The sequence below is a fragment of the Cynoglossus semilaevis genome, chromosome 2 (genome assembly GCF_000523025.1).
Source record: "Cynoglossus semilaevis isolate Cse_v1.0 chromosome 2, Cse_v1.0, whole genome shotgun sequence".
NCBI lineage: Eukaryota > Metazoa > Chordata > Actinopteri > Pleuronectiformes > Cynoglossidae > Cynoglossus > Cynoglossus semilaevis.
In genome coordinates this window covers 6,122,580-6,140,197 of record NC_024308.1, presented here as the reverse complement: position 1 = coordinate 6,140,197, position 17,618 = coordinate 6,122,580, and the positions used below count along the sequence as shown (strand labels likewise).

Sequence of the window (17,618 nt, the reverse complement as noted above, 5' to 3'; positions counted from 1 at the left end):
CGGTTAAAAATTAGTAACATGGTAACTGGTAACAACCAGTTTGATATAATAACACCGTGGGTTAATAATACCTCTGGGTTAGTCAGATGTTTCATACGTTGCGTCCAGCAGTGCCTCTGAACTCTATGTATTAAATGTTATATTTATGTTTTGAGTTAGAAATCACTACGTCAATGACTCACATCCACACATGCGACCCTGCTCCTGATCAAAGGCTTCTCAGCCCTGAGGAAACTGGCGCAGTGATGAAACCAAGAAGTGGATTAACATGAAAAGTGGAGTGTGGTCGGAGAAGACACACAAGTCACGCTCTAGTAACCATTCATGATCACATACACGTGGTGTATTCACAACACTTACTGTACTGGATCAATTCTACTGTAGCTGCTAATCATACCTGTTTTCATGATGTGTTGCTAGAAATTATGTTGAGATTGGATATATGAGAGAACAAGTATAAATGTGAAATTAAAGAATGTGAATTGAATTTGGATCTAAAATAATTCAGAACATTGATTACAGCTGTGTTTTATTTAAATTACAGACATAATAGACACAGTATCACAGCGTTCTCCTTTTTCTTCTTCCCTCCTTACAATGCACATCATTGGCTATGTCCGATATAAGCCATATCTGATATGCCGATATTGTCCAAACACTTTTTTTTAAAATTTTCGTAGGTAAAACCAATAACATTTTTTACAGATATATATCGAGTCGAAAATATCGTCAACCGATATTATCGGACATCTCTACACATCATCGTTGTTATACTCCATTTAAATACAAAAATTACCAGACACACTGACTATGTTGAAGATGTTATACTAGTAAGTCTAAGGCTAAGCTAAGATATCCGTTTAGTTCCCTTCTTTTTCCGATATCTGTAGCCTCCACTGTATCTATTGCTTGCATTACTGCCCCCTTCTGGACCTCTTTTTCACGACTGGTTGAAGTGAGTACCACTGGACCACATACTTCCATTGAAAATACCTCAGAGGATTTGGTTAAACTGTTGTTTGTTCTTGAGAAAATTCCAGAATGTTTTATTTTTATTTAACACCTATTAAATCCAAGTTCTCCCCGAATTGATTGCATCATTTTAGCCCCAAAAATCGCAGCCATTCTCCCGGCAGCAGCAGTTAAAGGCACAATAGAAGCCTGGTCCATTGATCCACAGATCCAGGCGCCGGTAGGAGTCTCGTATTTCCACGCCTCCCACTTTCACCCCCACTGTGGCGAGTCTCCGGCTCACACACACACACACTCACACACACTCACTCACTTTGCCAGACTTCTAGGAGTTGTAGCTCGCGTTCGAAGACGGGACCGCTTCAGCCTAAGACAGAAAGACAACAAAAACAAACAAAAACACAATCGTTTCGTCTAAAACCCCGCATGGATCTATTTTCTTCTACTCGGGAATTTGACGGAGCCGCGATGATCTGCGTGGCCCGGATTTCTGGAGAGTCGCGCCGGAGCGAAGGAGCTCACACGCTCTTCGCTGCAAAGTTGTAAAACTTTTCTCCATTGAAGTTTTTTTTTCTCCTCAATCTCTCTTTCTTCACGCCACCAGATCGGACTCCCGTGATTTTTCCCCCCACCAGGCTGCAGAAAAGCCCCCGTAGACACCATGGAGAAGAGGACTGCGGGGAATCGTGCAGTTTCCATACCGAGTACGCGCGCAGCTTTCCGGTGTAGGAGGGTTGACTTTCACCGGGGCTCGTTGGTTGTTTTTTTCCGGAGCGTCCTTTTAATGTGCTCGGCTTTTTCTTTGTGTGGATACTGCGGAGCCGATACGGAGTTTTCCATCCTGGAGGAAGCGCAAGTTTTGGCCGATCAGATGAAGAAGTTGTCCTCGCAAGAACTGGGAGTCTTCACCATGCAGGTAAACACCGGGGGCAGAGAAAACCCCCAATGTTTGTCTTCATCTGTGAAGTTCACGAGCCTGTGAAAATGCCAGAGTTCTGTGTGTATTTTTTTTTGGTCTTATGAAACAATGAGACCCTGGATCCTCAGCTCCATTGTTGGAGCCACTTTGAAGTCTCACTGGTTTAATGATGTGGGACATGAGGGACAAGCTGCGGGTTTTTGCTGCAGCTTCATTTCCATCTCCGTTTCTCTTGGAAATGATTGAAAATTGCTTTATTTTTATGCGCATTTTCTGCATTTAATGATCACATCTGAAAGATTAGCTGCCAACGTGATGAAGAATGAAATAAGAAAAGTCAATTTATTTACTATTTTTATATCAATCAATTTCGTCCACTGTCGGTTGAAAATGCAGCAGCCTTGGTCGGATTGAACGCCTTTTGACACGTGAGAGATGAGGTGAGAAAGGTGAGGTCGTCGTGGAAAGATCTAAGGTCACCGTATCATCTTTGACCAACAGTGGCCTTGATCTTATTTGAATTGACTGCTGCGTTAAAGGGCTCAAAGAGAAATCCTCCATTAGACACAGGCAGAGATTGTAAGTGACATGACACAGAGGGAGGTGATCATCCTGAGACACCGTCTCCCTGTAACATCAGGACTGTGTCCATGTTTGAACCCGTTAACACTGCTTCACATGATGATCTGCTGCAATGACCGGTGATGCGTTCAAAGGCCTATATTGACGCTCATTTGGTTATTCTGAGTGTTAACAAAGTAAAACAGAAAAATGCTCACCGTTCTGTGTAAAGGCTGTAGTTTCTTCGCTCATATTTGACATTGAATATTTTACCTCTGGATAATGTCGTTGTTTTGAAGCACATTTGTAACATTTTTTATTCTGAAACACATTAAAATTTCTTTGTCAACGGTCAAAATATATTTGATGTGTAAACACAAAAAAGGTCGATATTGTATTTTGAATTTTTTTGCTCAATTTTTAGACATAAATGATCTGCTTAGTTAATGCACAAAAAGATAATAATATTTAAACATTTTTTAGTAATAACACTTTGCTTACAATGTGTAATGTTTAAACACAGTTGTTTTGTTCTTGTCTATGAATCGAGCAGTGAGTGAGTTTATTTTCAAAAAGAATTTAAAAAATGTTTACATTAAATTGAAGATAAAATGACAAATGGAAAACTCCTCACAGTGGTTTGTCGACTAACTAGTTAATCAATTGCTAGTTATTCCACTAAACCCTGCAATTCTACCAAATTATCATTTGCCATCTATGAAACTGCACCAGATGGCAGTAGGTGCAAATGAGGTCTGTTGCTGCTGCTGCTGCTGCTGGTGGTGTGTGTGTGTGTTTGAGGTGGGGGGTGGAGGCGGTGGTGTTTAGCACTTCACAGCTAAAAGGAGCTCACAGGACTTGAACACAGCGGTCAGGCAGCAGGAGGGCCAAGGCCCCAAATGGTGTTTCATCTTCTCTGCTTCCACGCGGAGCTCCCTCCTTTATCGCAGCCCTGGGTGTCGGCCGTAAGAGCCTTCCTCTGATCCCTCTGACTCGGCCTTTGTCACCCCTCATCTCGGCTTAAGCTTCATTGTTTCCTCTGTGGCTAGCTTAGGAAAAATAAATCAAATTGGTAGCTGCTCAAATTTGATGTATTTATCTTTTTTTTTAATCTCCACCCCGGAGCTGATTATTCACATCGACGGGGTCAGCTTTATTTTCCCGTGGCCCGAGGAGAACACGATGTGAATCCAGTTTTTCAGACAAACATGACGTTCCCTGTACTGAAAAATTCAAACCCGCCTTGGACTAAATGGGAGTCAAATTGAGGTGGTGCATCGGTGCATTTCCTGACGGATGGTAGAGATGTGCGTCCAGTAAAAACAGCCTGTTTCTGCCTGTGAAAACATCTGCAGCAGCGTGTCGGCCATGCCAGCCTCCGCCAGCTCTGCTCCTCAGATGTGGCCTGGCTTTTTCAGGTCGGAGCTGGATTTCATTTTATCTGTTTTCACCAGGTTTTGGTTTTCTTTTTTTTATTTTACCTTTCACTACCTGCCAAGGTATTTTTCTTCAGTGTTATATATTTGGTCAGTGAGCTGGTTAAGCCAGAGCTTCGCTATTTCGGAACACATCTGAAGGCTTCTGTATCAAGCCAGTGTCCATTTAAAGGGTAATTCTAACCTGCTCCACTCCACCCTCCATTCTTTGGCAGATGTGTAATTTGAGGCCCGTCCTGTCGGTGCTTCAGAGTCAGTGGGTCAACCTTGTTCAGTCTGTCATTGAGTTAGTCAATTATCCAGGGATGTGTGGGGGTGTACTGTTGACACGTTGTGTGGGCTTTTTTTTTCTGTTTCTAAGTGATTTTTTTTTTTTTTTTTCTTTTGGTATTGAAAATTGAAAGCACTTGATTCACTTCTATTTGCTGTTTGATTAGTTTGGTTAGTCAAACTGCTGGAAATAAGAGTTGTTTTCTCAACCCCATATTTTCAGTTTAATGTTTCAGGTTTAAATAATTAACAGTTTTCCGATAGTATAGTATCATCTCCTTGAAGTCAGTCTAGCACTGCTGTGTATTTTACGCAAGTAGAAATGTATAATTGGAAGAGTTGTTAGTGCTCTTGCCTTAGGCGAGAAGGTCGTTGGTTTGATCCCCGGCAGTACCTGATGTTCTTTCTTTTCCTGTATTCTCCTTGTGTGTGTGCGCATTGGTTTTCTCCTTAGTCCTTAACTCTGGTTTCCCAATGATGCTAATATTTAAACTAAATACACAGTTGCATTGGTTTTCTCCTTAGGAACTCTGGTTTCCCAATAATGCTAATATTTAAACTAAATACACAGTTGGTGTGACTGTTGGTTTCTCTCTACATGCAGACCAGTGATGGCTCCAGTTTCAAGGTCGACCCTTATGAGGATTAGGAAAAAGAATCAATTTTTATAATGTTGTAATATTAATGTCTTGAGATATATATTTTCTTCATCTGAGTAACTTTTCATGCAGAGGGTTTTAGGTTTAATTCCAACTCCTAGCGATGGAGTGCAGCTCATATGGGGTTCAGACCATATTGGATACACCACAGTTCCCCTGTAAACCTAGGGGAAAAAATGTTTGTAGAACTAATGAGCCCAGTCAGGTCTGACTTTTTATTATTTATTCCTGGGTCATGTGTAATGTGTGGGTAATAGTAAGATCCTACAACACAAATGTGTTCATAGTTGGTGAAGCCAAATGTAAATCATTCATTGCTCGTACCGAAAAACCCTGGAGTGGTTTTAAATCCAGAAGGTTTAAATCCACGTCGACTGGTTATTTATGAAGGAAATGTCATTGTTAGCTTAGAAACCTAATCCTCAGAAAAGTGTGGTTTGTTATTGAGGTCGTGCCTCCGTGTATCTCTGGCCCCTAATCGAATATTGATAGTCATTTAAGTCCAGTGGTGGTTTTTGAAGGAAAAGAGAAAATTAGGGCAACTCTGGTTTTCTAATTAGAATGTGATTTTCTGGTTTTGGGTTGGATCCAAGGGCAGCAGAGCCCAGATTCCTGGATTGTTTTTTCCTTTCATTCCAAATTAGGTTACTTTTACAACATATAATTGTCCTTCTACCGCCCACCTACATTTCTTTTTCATTTTAATCATATTATTTCCCGTTCTCCAGTTTTTCTTTTGTCTCCTTTTGAGGTAGCTTACACTGGTTTCCCTTCCCGTCCTTTTCTTTCTCCTCATTTCTGCACATTTTACCAAATTCGCTGCAGACACAGGCAAACAGGGTGGAGGAGGGTTTTTGAAGATATACAGCGGGATGTCAGAATTCCTGCTACGTTCTCTGCAGAACAGCTTCAAAGCCTCCGCTGCCTTTCAATGCTCAAACAGTCAAGGTTACTCTCAGCCTGCCAGGCTCTTTTTCCACGTGTCTCTCCTTCTATCTTTCCTGCTCTCTTTTCTCTCTGGAATCTCATTTTGTATTTTCAACCTTTCCAAATTTCTAGTCTAGTTGTTGGTGATTAATTTTCAGCCACATTTCACGTAGCTTATAAAGAGAACTGCACGTATCATCTAAATATTAACAAATGTCTTTATTTTTATTAAAATCCTTGTTATTATAACCTTGTTATAACTGCTACAATATTATTTTTATATCTCAAATGCTACTTTATGACCTTCGTCTAAAGAACATTAGATGAACATCTCTTGGTGTTAAATCTTTGCAGGCCACAGTACTAAACAGTACTCTTGTGTATTAATCCATACGAATTCCATGTATGTTCTTCTAAGGCCTTACATTAGTACCAATTTGTAATTGCGTAAGTTTCATGTGAGGAACAAAACGGTTTTGTGCCTCCTTTTGGTATTATTTTAATATTTACTTTAAATGAAAAAAAATCCTAACAAAGAAAAAATGCTACCGACTAAAATATCTGCAGATTTAAGTTCAAGGTTTAGTTTTATTGGAACTATGAAATAAAGGATTTTAAATCTAATATGAAAAACCAAGGCTCCCCGCCAACAGCTGCAGAGTCCCAGAGAGAGATCTGCAGAGTTTTAAACTTGGCCTGAACTCCACACCAGCCTTCAAAATTCTTGGCCTGTCTCAAAAAGCCCAGGGAAACAGCCCAGTTCTGCAGAATCTTTATCTCCCATCACAATGAGGGAGTGAACGGAGCAAGAGGGGCAATGTTTTTATTAAATACAGAGACGCTTGTGTGGTTTGGCCCGAGTCCAGGCACCGAGAGGTTCAGGCGCCCCTTCGGTCCAGCCGCCCTGCACCACGGCGTCTCCAAACTGCAGCGAACAGCAGACACGGTGAACTCCCCCAGATTATACGTCTGGATGGATTATCAATTAAATGCTGCCGTGAGGCAATGGCCCTGCTGTCCTGGGAGTGATGAAAAACAATCTGGTTTATTTGTGCACCTGTGCTTTAACGTCTGTATGGTTGGGGCAGAGGTGGTGGTTGCACCACCTGTGAAAAGTTCTGTGTCTAGACATCAGTTTGATGTCTTGTTGACGGCAAAGTTGTGCACCAGAATTCTACAACTGCATTAAACAGTTCCTAATAGGTGAACTTGTTGGTGTTGAACTAGCTGTTGCGTTCAGATGTTTGGAGTGATCACGTGGTCTGATAGCTGTTATTAATTGATCTTTGGAAGGACAAAACTTTAGGATTACCACAGCTCAAAATAAATTAAAATATCATGTTGTGTATTTTTAAATGTCTTTTTAACACCAGAGAGTAATTACTTGACATCCAACTTCCTGATTTCTTTAGTGAAGTATGAGGTAAAAAAAAAATTACAAGATGTTGAAATGGGAGAAAAACAAAAGATGGAAAATTTGTGTTAGACAAATACAGTCACAGGTAGTGAGTGACCACAGGACTCATCAGTAGAAATCTGTCAGTCTCAAATTTTCTACCTGACTTTTTTAAGTTAGACAAACGTCTTTATTTTATTTCTCTACAAACAGAGGAATGCATTACTTCCATCTTCCTGTTTAATTTTTTTGCAGGAGTTAAGTACAGCCCAGTGCACCGTCTCTTGGCTCCTGCTGGACTGCGGTCAGGATGCAGCATGAAACTGATGTTCTTCTCCTTCTGCACCAGCTGTTGTGGTTTAAATCTGTCTGTACTGCTGCAGCCAGATCATTCATCTGACCGCTTTCTGATCCATTTCCCACATCTTTGTTCAAGAAGGATTTTCTCTCCCTCTCTCTCTCACTCACTCTCTCTGTATCCATGGCCTTGACTGAAACTGTTTTCAGCAAATCTCCGAGTTCCTGCAACTCCTTGCCTTCACATCCTCTCTTTCTTTCTTATCTTTTCTTGCTCTTATCCCATACTGACCTGCCTTGGAATGCCAATCTCCTTTTAACGAACTTGACTGAACATTGGTTTCCAAATGCAATGAAGTTATACATAATCTGATTGAGGAAAATAACATTTCTTTCCAGCTGTAAACATCCTGTCCTTAGCTGAGATAAAATCAGGGGAACAGAACTCTCGTTACCATGTGTCTTTATTCCCGTATTCACTCCATAACTAAGTTAAGAGCAATGATTTGCCAAAAATGCAAGTAAGGCACAGAAGATATTCCATCTTCTTGTGGAAAATCCAGTTTTGTAAAACAAATAAATGCACAACATTTTATAGTCATCAAAATAAGAAAGTTTATTTAGCTGCATAAATATATTTTTCAGTGATACTCCTACAACATGTGCATTCAGCTCCATCATAATTCAATGTTCGTAAACACATCTTTATGAGTCAATGGTCGGTTTATTATAGTTGGTCGAGCCACAACATTAAAAATGTCATAGTCAAGACAAAACGGCCTTTATTTTGAAATAAAACCACCAACAAAACCACAATTTATAATAAAATGTCATTTCTATTTGAATTGCAGATTTTCGACCTTTCTCTCCGATGTTGCAACCTGCCATTTTCATTCAATCTAAGCTGCTACTGCTGGCAAGTACTTCACTTCAATAGTGGAAGTGGGGGAAAAAAAGTGCCGTTCTCGTTAACAGCCTATCAGGGCATCGTTGGCATGGAGATGACAGCCCATGTACACGTGCTGACCGAACCAAAACACACACACACACACACGGTGAAGGAAAGGAAACGGCCTTCGTTCATAGGTTTTTATAGAGTGGCCTTTAAATGTTGTTATTTTGAGGCCTTTGAGTTTCGTGTTACTTCTTTGCATCTTGCATAAATTGAGCTACATTATTTCGTTCTTTTTGGAGCCTCAACATTGACTGAGAAAAATTTCACAACACGTGGTTGATATCTTTTTTTGTCATAATAAAAAAGAAAACAGGCAGAGGGCAGAGTTGCTACAGAGGAGCCTCAACATTGACTGAGAAGAATTTCACAACACGTGGTTGATACTTTTTCTGGAAAATTCCTGCATGCAATTCCTTCAATTTCATTAAGTGTGAAATGAACTGGCTCTGTTTAATTAGCTCATTGTTGTTTTAAAATTTCTATTGTACCACATCTTCTTTCCCTTCATTGCTTACTTCAACACTCACTCGCTCTCTTTCTCTCGTTCTCTCTCTTCAGATGCACTCAATACAAGAGAAAAGGATCTTTATAAGAGATCCTGGCTTTGTGTTCTTTCACTTCTCCTCCCTCCAGATTCCTGCCAGTCTTACATGGTTAGCTCTACCATGACTGACCTGGTGGTTTGAGCCAGGCGACCCCGGGCCGCCCCTTAGCAAGTCAGCCCCTTCACTCACCACAATGGCCAACGCTTTAAATGAACTTTCTCTGAAAGAGAGAGGAGAGAGAAAGAGAGGGTGTTGGGGTGAGCTGTGGTGAAGGCAAAGGGTTAGTTAGCAAAATACCCAACTGGGAGGGCAAGGAGAAAGGGGGACCAACTCCCTCCCCCAGACACCATGAATTTGTAAAGCCCCCATCCCCCTCAGTATGCACACACACACACACTTCTGCAGAAGAAGCTTTGCATTCTCAATGAGTAGAAAGTTGGAGCTCCAACTGTGCTGAAACCTCTCTTCCCTTCTTTTCTCACTCTGTTTATGCCTCCACCTGGGCTGCTGAGATAAACCCAACGTTGACCCAGACGTCACCTGGTTAGAAGTACTGAACTGGTTCCAAAAGAACCTTAAAGTTCCCAGCAACATTTTCTTTTTTTCCCAGTTTGAGCCGACTTTGGCTTTACATGTTGCAGACACCAAACTATACATTTTGCTGGGTCTGCTGCCACTGTATACGTCTGTGACAATAAAGACTTTGAGGTCTCTTTGAATGTTCCCCAGATCAGCGCTTTTCTTACAGGTTGTTTTGTCGACAGGTTTGATTCTAATAGGAACTGATACCCTGCCAGTGCTGACTGTGCTCTCTCTGCACACAAATGGTTCCAAAGGCCAGTCTAAGGCATAAAAGACATCATACTGAGTGACATCATCACTGCCACCAGGGATCAAGAAGTGACACTTATTTTGCGACTAAAGAAAAGGCTGGTGTTGAGTCTGTACCTGTTGTTACTTGTTCTGCACATTTGTTAACCGTCCTCTCAAAACAGATGTTATATTTGGTAAGAAAAAATACCAAAGAAAATTACCAAGAGTAGAAATGTCAGTTTTGATTCCAAATGCTTTCTTTTTGTATTTTGTTACATGTTTTTCTATATTGCTTTAGGTAACTTGAAACAGTTGTTGTGCTGTGAAGCTAAAGGTTGACTCCAGCGTGGTCACAGGGATAGTCCACGGGACTCGGTCTGGCAGGGACTGCTGTAAAACTTCACACCTTCATTTTAGTTTGATTCACACTGCACGAGCAGACTGAACCACCTGGACAACATCAGCCTGTTACAGCAGCTGCTGTGACAAACCACCAACTGGATTTTGCTACTCAAGGAAAGAAAACTGCTGTGCTTAGAGTGGACTGAAAAGCTGTGGTGTGAAAGTGCCCTCCGTCATTATCAGTCAAACCAAAACAACTGCCGTCGTTGTTCTCTGTTAAAGCACAGCTTGTTCATTAGTTTTACAAATCCAAGCCAAATTTGATCTTGTACCAGGGTTACACTTTGTGTTAGGACAAGTACCTACATGTGTTTGCCCACAAGGAGCAGAAACAAATTCTAATTACTCTCAAGAGCGTTTGTAGTGCAGATATTTCTTACTGGTTTAAATGGCATATTATCGCCTTTACGCCTGTAGTTGGCAGTGTTTTTCAGAAACATGGTACCAGGTGGTTTACAAAGAGACAAGCGTTGACTGTTGTAGTCTAACTTTGTTCTTAGTTCTATCTTCTCCATCTCATTTTCCCTCGATGATGAATCACTATTGTATTCGTGTTGTGGTGTCAACTACTGTCACTCCGTCCTGGCCTGCGATTGGTTGTGGTCGGTTGAGTCATCGCAGCACTGGATCAAATTTCCGGAAAGCCTTCAAAAAGATTTTGGTCTGTGACAGGACAGAGATTTTCTCTGAGGTCGTAGTCTTTAATTATTGAACAACTGCTTAATCACAACTCACTTTCAGACGTTGTTGGCCAAACAGTGTTGAATTCACACTTCCTGTGTGCCGTGACATATTTGGTCAATTCTCCTTCCCTTTGGTCTGAAGTCTTCCGCTGTCAGACAGCGTGCCTTCTCAACTTCAGCCTCTGGTTTCTCCTTTGTCTATTACCTCCACCATTGTCATCACCTTCTCTGCTTCTCTCCCCTATTCTCTGGTGTAATTGAGTCTGTGGGTGGTGGTGTGTGAAAATGTGTCCTGTGTCTTTTGTCTCCTGCTGGTTTCCTGCCCTCGATCATGAGTCAGAAAGTGAACGTGGCTAATGAGCTCAACTTAGGACCTTCTACCTTGTTGTCATTAAGATGAAGGTTGGCCAGACGATGGGGAAAAAAATCTAGAACCCTACAAAGGAAATGGCCACTGGTGCTGCAGCACAGCTGCGTTGCCAGGTGGAGGTTGGAACTCTGGAATATGCAGTAATTGTCCAAAGTCACGCTGCTTTATCCAGAACATTTTTCGTACCATGTTGTCAGTATTTTGGGCAACTAGCTGAAGAGGTCTGAAGTTGGTTCAGTGATACGGCTAATACAGCTGTCGTCTGAGTTTCCACGCTGTTATTCCCTTCCTTGTTTGCTCGTTTGGTACGCTGCCAGATTTTTTTGTGTTTGTTTAGCCCAGGCTTTGACAGCGTCAGAAGACTTAGGTTTCTTCTGGCATCTGTTGGCAGCCACTCAACATTCAGTCTCAAAGCCCCTTTTGGGAACTGTTTATGGAGTTAACTCAAAGCTTCCCCTTTTGGGAACTGTTTATGGAGTTAAGGTGGTGAAATAATGCTGCAGTCTGATTTGCATATAAAGAGCACAGGTGGTGTCCATGCATAACATTATCCATGTTGGGTGAAGGGTTCCACCAGAAGAGCCAAAGTACTGGATTCTGGTGTTGATCCAGAAACTGAAACTCCATTCCATTACCAAGGATTACACACTTTATTATTTCCGCTGGAGAGACCGGCCACCCGTTCTTTTAAAATTACAAATTGGTGCAAATTTCCAAACAACAGATTTTTATGATAGGAAAATGGCGACCAAATCCTACAGTTTCAGTGTGTTCTCAGGTGTGGAATATTTGGGCATAGAGGTGTGACTGTGCTTAGGTGCAGTAGTAAACCTGGTGGTGTTTCACACCGTGTCACATTCTGAACAGTCCTTCGAACGGAACGTGCAGCAGCTCCAAACCTGCCCTGTTTTCATGGTGGCTGGCAGTCACAGGCTGCAACTGGTGATTGTGTGAACAAAGCAGATCTCTCACCTTCTGTGGACATGCTAATCCTGTGTGTGTTACTTGGTCTGTGTGTGAAAGAGCTCTCACACTGATACTGAGCTCTGTGGGAATAAGGACCAGTGTGAGAGCGACTGTATTTTCCTGTTTTGTCTTTGAGTTCATGCACTGCGTAGTGTCACAAGTTTGTTATTGCGTGAAACAAACGCACCATTTAGACCAAAATGTTCTGACCTGTGCAGTTGGTTTTCTTGGTAATTCCCTGGAAAATACCATGTGCTTATTTCACAGGAGTTTGATGCATTCCAAACTTGAAATGAATTAAGCAACAAACAAAAAAAATCTTCTTCTTCAAATGTTAAACAGAAGCAAAAATCATAGCATCTGTGACGGAAATACAATTAACCTGCGTTTATATTGCTAGTATTTTGAGTCTTTCAGGGTTGTTTTTTTTCAACCATTTCAGGCATCATCTGTGAAATCATCGCAGCTTTGTCAAAAATAGATTCCGGTCCTTAAATGAGTGACATGTTGTCATTCCATCTTCTTCTGCTGTGAATATATAAATATTATTTTTGGTCTTTAATGAGGTCCCACACCGGGCGTTTTGATTGGCCGTGATGGCAGGAACGACAGAGAGAGGCTTCCTCTTTGAGTGCAGTTGTCATATGTCTGCAGCACACATCAGAACAGAAACACTGCCAACCCTGGGCTCATATTCACCACAGCACAGCCTCTCAACATTTACATACCACAAACTTCTTCTTAATGCCCCAGGGGAACAGACTTACCCTCTCTCTCCCTCCTTCTCTCCCTCCCTCCATCCTTCCATGCCTGTTTTCCTTCTCTTTCTTTCCCCCCACTCTCTCTTTTCTCTGTCAAACGCTCTTGCACTTGAAGTGGTTGACTCATGAATCTGAATAAGAGACGTTTCTGATGTTTAGACAGCAGAGGTAAAAGGAAAAGGCCTCATGCATATTCATCTGACATTCCCAGCAGGCCGGTACGCTGCCTAAGATCTCGACTTGGCACATCTGTAAAACACCAGCACTGAATACATGCGTGTCTCAGCTTTCACTGGCGTTTTAGAATGTGAGTAGTGCTGCATAATTTAACTCTCTTCTCTCTTTATATATACCATTGTTTAAAATGATCATAAATGATTAGTCTTGATTTCCAAAGACCTTCTAACTGCCAATGATGATAGATACTGTAGAAATTGAAGGTATTGTGTAACGTCTTTGTTTTTTTTTCTGACACAACTACTATTACCGAAAACTTTGGGAGTAAAATGGTACATGTATACCAAATCATGTAGTACTGGAGGTTCGTTAAAAATCATCATCGTCAACTTTCTGAAACCCCAAACTAGTCACTTTCATCAACTTTAGAGGGGCAAATTGCAAATTTGTAAACTGCTATTGCAGCATTATTTAATGATATTGCCTTGAAATTTCAGAAATACATCGAACTTATTTAATGATATCGCCTTGAAATTTCAGAAATACATCGAACAACCCATTTGACAGATGCATTTCTTCTGATCCGTTAAAAGACACAAGAGCTGCTTGGGTTGCTCTTTATTCAGATGTATATTTCTTTTTCTCAGAGATAGTGTTGATCCTGGCAGGCATTGGTGCTCGCTCTCATGGCTCCATCCACCCTCTAGAGGTTTATTTGAATCTATAGGCGTTACTTCAAAGAGAAACCTGAAGTAAAAGCACTTGAAATGAGCGAATGCAGTATTATCTGCAGGATTACTAATCAAGCCACTGATTTTCATGCAGTATTATCTGCAGGATTACTAATATCGGTCTATGCTGATAGATACTGTAAATTTCTTACTTTTGATAACTTTCTCCACGGCCCAGAAAAACATCATACAGTATTTAAAACTTCAAATGTGTGTGTCAGTGGGAGATTCTGCACACGCCAGCAGGATTTCATCATGTTTTTCTCCAGCGCCGAATCCTTTCATCTGGCTATCTGCCGTCTACTAAGAGAAAAGATAAGAGTCGGTTGAAGTTGCGGTATAAATCAGTGGGTTTATCTCCTGTGTACCCAGCCAGTGTGTTTTTTTTTTACTTCAGTTATCAGGCCAAGCTTACGATTCAGGCTACTGAGCTACCCTCACTGACCTCACTGTATAATGAAGTGGAGCTGTTGACTGGACACTTTAGCTGTTCGACAACTGGAGATACAATGTATTAAGAGATTATTAAGAGAAAATTGGAGGGAAGATAAGAAGCTAATGCTGTTTGGCCTTGGTCTAATCACTGGGCCATGTTGGACGACAACTCCACATGAAATTCTGATTTTCCCTTAAATGAGCTGCACTTGTCTTTAAGGCCAGAAAGTATTCACAGTTTTTCTTTCCCACTTTGTGTTTCCTTTACATTCCTGTTCCTTTGCATGTTTGTTAGGAACATCTGCAGAGTTGTGGAACTGTTGGTCCTGATTGCATTTGTCAGTTACACAACTGATCTGCTGTGTAGCACAAAGGAAAGGAAGATTTGTGTTTTTAGTGTGTATTTTATATGTGTACTTTAGAATTGTGGTTTCCCGCCACAATGTGGGAGTCACACAACTAATAAAACGCCTTTCTTTAAAAGCTTGATGTGTGAGACCGACTTCCCTCCGTGGTGAAACGGTTGCAGAATCCGATCGACGTTGACATATCAGGTATTGGGATCAAAAACTGTTTCCAGATTGTGATATTTCCAGCTGTAATACGACTTTGTTCACATGTTGAATAATAGAGGGGTGAGCGAGGGCAGCGCTGCTTGTTTTTGATTTGGATGGTGAAAACAGACGGGAACAGATTGGGGTAATGAGCGGGTGAGTTGTGCCCGTTGTGCAATGCTGCACTTTTATGCAAGTCTGCATGACTGCGTAAGCTTGTGTGTATATATATGCAGTATTTCTGTAATGCAGCAAAGCATGAGATGATGTTTTACCACAGCTCCCAGATCTAACCACCGGGTCCATTTGCTTTGGAACGGAGGGGACCTCTGTAGAGGGGGAGGAGGGGGAGGAGTGGGAGGAGAACCCTGTTGATAATTCCCAGTGAAAACCTCCTTCATGTCTGGATCGTACTGTACTCTGAGCAGTAACAAGCTGAGCAAACATTTGTCACAGTTCAGTCTGCAGCTCGTCCCGTGTCTGTGGAAAATTGTGAAAAACACTTATTGCTTAATGTGGAACTGTTTCAGTGACCAATTTTGTAACAGATAAAATCTGGGAAATACTGAAGTAGTTCTAACTGCCATGACAGTGGTGATGGCGAAGACAAATCCTGCAAAGGATCTTGGGAGTTTTCTCATGACCTCGTGCAATTTTCTGCATTAATGTAGTGGATAAACTTCTGACCTGATATTTGGAGCTGAAATCTTTCCGACATTTTTTTATGTTAATTAAGGGAAGGGGACGATAGGCATAGCTTCTGTTCTTTGGGAGAGATCAGCCTTCAATATAAATGTAACTGAGAAGCCGATGTGGAAACAGCATTTAGTTCAGCTCTTCTGTGCTGCTGTTCAAGCATGTTGTACAGGAGTTCATTACAGCTGTGATCCAGAACTATCTTCATTTTATGCCCATATTTATGGACACTGTGACCACAGTTTTATTACAGTTGTGATAAGTCCATCATGGGTTTTGTTTCGAGTCGTTGTGTTAACAAGACTTGAACATATTTGTACTTCGTTCCACATAATTTCCAGAAAGCACAGTCATAAATACCAATATTTAACTGTGGCACATGTCATGTCATGTTTTAGCAAAATTTCACAGAGTATTTTGCTCTGTACAACCTTATTATTACTTTTACTTTGGTTTTCATGTTTTGCTCGCTGAGCTGCGCTCTTTTACTCTATTGATGCTTCATTGTTTACTATAGTCTTAGTGAACATTTACTGTTATAACTTGTTGACTTTTCTACTTTAATTCTCACGTCTTTACTTTAGTGTTGACATTTCTAGTGTTTACTTTTACTTTTTCTACCTATTTTGATCATTAGGATGTGTGCTGCTGCTGGATTAAGAATGTCTTTAGGGTTCAGCTGGTTCATTACGGGCCAGTTCTTAACTTGGCAAATAGTAAACCAGTATCACATGCTGCTCATGTCTTTGTGCCTTGCCTTTATTAATCGGTGCGTGTAACTGGCCTTAAGAGTACACAGGGAACAAAGCACCCTAGAGAGAAACCCTACAACAGTGACCAGACATGATCTCACGTGGTGCTCAGAAACCTGAGGAGGAGACCACCCCAGGAATTCCCCCCTCCCCCACCGTGTCCCATGTCCGTTCCCCCTTTACCTCCGCCTCATCTCTCCACTCAGTTTGTCTCTGTGGTTGTTTTGTTTTTTTCACTGCCTTCCTTTTCTTCTACCTATCCACCATCGTGTCGACTACAGTCTAAAAATTGTTTACCCATGAATGATGGGTGCGTCCCAACTGGCTACACCCACCATGTTGAATTTACATTGGAAAAATACAGTTGGCAGTCGTGGTGTTGGGTCAAAAAATGTTTATTGCTTTTAGTGTGACCTTTACAGTGAGGCTTGTAAAACTGCAAAGAAAAAAAAGCCTCACACATGAGTCCACAACATAGGAATGTGAAGATAATCCAGGATAGTTTGTGCAGACAGAGCAGGCGCCCATCTCGACATCTTTTCACTTGGCTGAGAGACGGACCGACTTGGCAGGAAGCTTACATCAACCTTTAGATTTATTGGCACTGGCCGACGACATGTTTGTGTTGCGATTTTCTACCTCAGTCTTTTCTTTGACCTTGACATGTGGATCAGTCTTTCATACGCTTTCTGATCCTTTTGACATCTCTAAGTCCGCCTAGAAGAGGCTGTGCGGAGAAGTATGAAGTCTTTGTTTTGGCAGCATGTACCAGGAGGGTGTGACTGTGAGTGCTGGTGCCAGAGTCTGCTGCCAGACGGGCATTAGAGCGTAAGGTGGCTGAACGTTAAGGAGAGGACTTTGCTGGGATCTCCACACTGGCCTGCCTGTTTGCTATAGTCACACCATTTGTCATTTCACTCTAAGCACTTTCACCTAAATGGGGTAATTCTACGAGCTGTATTTTTGTTTTTGTTAAAAACTCCAGCTGTGAAGCAAAGCTCAGAGTTGCATTATCTCAAGAGTAGTTCTCCTTTTCATTTCATTATTTCTTTTAAGGTAGACATGTTTTAGAAATGTTAGTCAATAATTCCAGCCAAGTAAATGACGAACTGTATGACACATTAAACCGACTAATGGTGCTTTTTTTAAAAAAAAAAAAACCTTTTAAAGTTATTCCCTCACTCACATCCCACAAGATTTTACGAGCATTTTCATCATTAAGCTGTTCATATAAAATAAGGACAAAGCTGGACAATTTAAATGTATAATTAAAATGATCTAATTTTAATGTGAGTCATGGGTTTGTGGTTTATTTTATGACACTGGTTTGGCTCACTAACA

The 17,618-nt window shown here is 41.3% G+C and overlaps 1 protein-coding gene across 1 annotated transcript in view; it reads left to right on the top strand.

The window, feature by feature from the left end:
• Positions 1–567: 567 nt before the first annotated feature.
• Positions 568–17,618, top strand: part of cachd1 (cache domain containing 1) — a 64,141-nt gene continuing 47,090 nt past the window's right edge. The window contains exon 1 of the mRNA XM_008333258.3: positions 568–1,888. Coding sequence (XP_008331480.1) covers positions 1,634–1,888 — 255 coding nt within the window. The 5' untranslated portion in view covers positions 568–1,633. The remainder of the gene's footprint in view (positions 1,889–17,618) is intronic.